This window comes from Cricetulus griseus, chromosome 8 (assembly GCF_003668045.3).
Source record: "Cricetulus griseus strain 17A/GY chromosome 8, alternate assembly CriGri-PICRH-1.0, whole genome shotgun sequence".
NCBI classification, from domain to species: Eukaryota; Metazoa; Chordata; class Mammalia; order Rodentia; family Cricetidae; genus Cricetulus; species Cricetulus griseus.
In genome coordinates, this window is record NC_048601.1 from 59,752,216 (window position 1) to 59,756,218 (window position 4,003).

At 39.1% G+C, this 4,003-nt stretch overlaps 1 gene segment (V, D, J or C); it reads right to left on the minus strand.

Moving 5' to 3' along the window:
* Window positions 1–907: 907 nt before the first annotated feature.
* On the minus strand, window positions 908–1,383 carry LOC113837066. The segment is given in 2 exon segments: window positions 908–1,218; window positions 1,329–1,383. Coding segments are annotated over 2 exon segments (366 nt in total).
* Between the last annotated feature and the right edge of the window lie 2,620 nt (window positions 1,384–4,003).

Here is a 4,003-nt window from a genome sequence, read left to right on the forward strand (position 1 = left end):
GGAGGAAGTGGGGGGAACAGGTAGTTGGGAGTGAGTGGGACCTGGGATTGATATGTAAAATAAATATAAAATAAATATAAATATAAAAATAAATATAAAAAGCAACAAATTCAGATTCCTCATTAAATCACAATCTAAAGAGGAGGAATGTCATGACATACATAGAAATTTAAAGAAAAAATATTCTTTTTCTTATTATACAAATGCATCGATGTTTAAAATCTTACAGAAGGCAGAGCACTAAGTTACTTTATCTTTCCAATAAAATGACAGTTATATTACTGGTGCTGGTGAATTCTGGTCTATGTATCTTTTCTCAGAGAAATGCTCATTTATGAGCCCTCACATAAGATCTAAGAGTCAGAAAAGCAGTACGATATCCAGCAACAAATTTAGACAGACACAAGGACATATGTAAGAGCTATAGTATGTATCACCATCATGCTACTAAAGACAGATGGGGGCCCAGATACTCCAAACTTGTGCTACAAGGCCAAGTATCAGGGGCACATGTTTACCCAGTCCACAAGTTCTTTGGTAAATGAACTTCTTTACAAATGGACACAACTCTATGTAAGCAAGTTAATGGATACAGAATAGATCCCAAATCCTAGCTTCTTGTATTTATGCTGTCTTATGCTTTGTTTCATGATCTCAAATGAATATACCACTCAGACCACTAAGTATTTTAACCTATGTATTTATGGAATTTGGGATTGTAATTGTTTTTGTGCTGCTGATGCTGAAAATACTAAAAGTTGGGAACTCATGAGATTTGCTTTGCTAACCCTCCCCCTCCAGTGACCTTCAATGCCACACAGTGCCTGACAATGACTCTCAGCTGATGCAGACACAAGGAGGAGCAGGGGAGGCAAACCAGCCTCACAATTCTTCTTCTCTGGATGGTTTATGACATGACATGTATCACTGTTGGAGAAGTATCATAACCTTGCTGACAGAAATATGTGCCAGCATCTTCAGCCTCCAGGTTGCTGATTTCAAGAGAAAACACACTGCCACTGAACCTCGATGGGACTCCATGTTCCAAGATGTTTGCATCACAGATCAGGAGCTTAGGAACTTGCTCTGGTTTCTGCTGGTACCATGATAATGCATTAGAAATGTCCTTACTAGCCTTGCAAATGAGGGTGGCTCTGTCTCCCAAAGATCCAGACAGGGAGGATGGAGTTTGTGTCATTTTGATGTCACATCTGCCACCTGCAATTAAAATCACAAAAGTAAGCATGTAGTAAGATAAATTGCCTGATAAATTCAGTCAGGGCTAATCATATTGGACTAAACAAATGACCATTGATGTGCTTCCTTACCTGGGTACCAGAGCAACAGGAATAGCAAGATCTGAGTGGGGAACCCCATGATCATGCTGTGGCCTAGTCACACTGGCTATAGCACAGATTGTGACCATCTTATGAAGAAGTGCTGAGAGCAGTGGGCTGTGCTCTGCGCATATGCAAATCCCCAGGGTCTGTGCACAGCTGCAGGCCTGCTTCAGCTCAGTAATTCAGCAAGAGATCAGGGTCCCCAGTCAGGCATGAGCATATTTTGATAGAAAGAATGTCTGTTTCTCTGGTGGAAAAAAGGACTAAATTAATCCCGAGTCTTGAGAGGTGCATGTTATTTTGAATATTCCTTATTTCATCACATTATTTTATTCTACAGTTATATCTAGGAAATGATCATTCACTATGACATAATCTCAGATGTGCAAAAATATTCATAGACTCATTTATTTTGTTGATACCTCTCATTATCTTGGATGGCTGATTTTATTTCTTTTAAAGGGAAAGTGGAAGAGTGGTTCAGCAGGAGCTCAGAGTATTCTCTTAGGAGATAGGATGAGTTAATGTGCATAAAAGTCCTCTGAGTGGGAGTTTCTCTGATCCTGGGTCAGGTAGGTATCAATGCAATGTTGTTAGAAACTAATGATAGTCACTGAAGGAGTATTGGAGTATTGCAGCTCCTTGGGTATATGTAACAAAGGTGCTTGCATGGGAGGTGTAAGAACTGATAACAACTATCACTGGTCTTAAGCTGGAAGATTGGACAAATAAACAAGTTAATAAATGAAAATAAAAGTAATCAAATATTGATAAAATGACATATTTAATTTTTTTCAGAAATTGATGCATAAGTAGTACATTTATATCATTTTCACCCCATGCCTTTCTGTTTCAACTCCTCCTCTATGCCCCCAACTTCCTTCTATTAGTGATCTCTTCTTTAATTAATATTTGCGCACACACACACACACACACACACACACACACACACACACACACCACTACTGAGTTTTCTTAGTATTGTTCCTATATGGATTTATTTAGGCTGAAAACTGTGGTCTTAAAAATGTATTAGAAACTCAAATGTTGTGTTGTAGATTCATTAGTTGAGAATTGTAGCTTGACAAATTGAGGCTGTTTTTGTCAAGGTCACTTATGATCTGCATTTTGAACAGTTATATATCTCTGTAATACTTCCTATTTAAAAGAGAATATTCTTTGATGAGGAGTGAGAGTATCAGTTATTTGAGGGTACAGGCATAATTATTTAGAATAAAGTTAGTAGTTACATTGGATGAGGAAAATCATGACTATGAGTTCTCTTCTACAGTCTGTGAAAACTCCAAGCCCAAATACTAGCCTTACTTAAAAGTAGCAGGCATGAATACGCTCACACTGAGCAAATTTTAAAACCAAAGAGGCCACTTTTGTTCACTCTGAAAACAAAATAGCTACTAATTCACCACTGAGGATATCCTTCTTAGTCATTGCTGTGATTCATGGGCTTTAGTTTCAGGAAGATATATTGAATATTTTCCTCACTGGGCAACTTATATAGAACCATACAGTAGTGGGTGATCTAGTTCTCATGGAGGAGTCTTCCAAGATAGATCCTGACAGATTCTTCAAATTCCAGTGAACAAAATAGAAATAGAGTCTTCCCATCATTGAAGCATACTACTCTCACATAGCCAGAGTACACACATGCACAGAGGCCTCATAAGGCTAAATATGGTGCTGGAGAAACCTACAGAAACATTGGACATGACCTAGTGAGAGCACTGAGAAACTGGTCATAAATCTGGGGAATCAAAATTGGACTGAACCAAGCACTTTGAATGTTGGTGCCAGCTAGAAGGCCAGGGCAATCTATGGGACCTTTAACAGTGGTCCAGTGTTTATCCCTAGAACACAAATGAACTTTGGGATCTCATTCTCCATGGAGCGATACGACTGCAGACCAGATATGTGAGGAGGGCCTGGGCCCTCCCCCAAATGATGTGATGGAATTTGATGGTTCACCATGGATGGTCTCACTATCCCTGGGGAGCGGGTAGGGGGTGAGGTGGGGGTCAGTGGGGAGCATGGGAAGATGGGAGAGCAAGGGAATTGGGGAATTGATATGTAAATAAGAGTGCTTCTAAAATAAAAAAGTAAAAAAGAAATAGAGTCCTACTTTCCTTCAAATTCTGGGGTGTAACCAAGGACGACTGCATTAGCATACATTGATGTGGGAATCTCTGGGACTTATCTCATAAATAGCTCAAAAGGAAGTCTCCCATGTTTGACACTGGAATTTTTGTTAGTTTGTGGCTCTTAGTGGTAGCATGTTATGTAACTCCATTGAAAATTCATATATATGTATATACAAACACTTGTGTATATGGTGTATGCACTGTAAATATATAATTATGTACCTCATTACAGTGTTTTCAAACAGTGATAGTGTTCTTTGTTCTATATCCTTCCCACTCCCTCATTATTACCTTCCCTGTATCCATATCAGTTAGATTCCCCTCCTGTCACTGCTTCCCTTCACATCATTCACTTTGCCTAAGTCCTACTAGCTCTCTTTCCAGAATTTCTCCCTCCTCCAAGGTCTTTTTTTACTTTCCTCATTTCTACACCTCTTCCAGGATATATACTCACATCTCGAGATTTAGACCTAGGACCCACAAAATACAAAGTAATTGAGTGTGCCC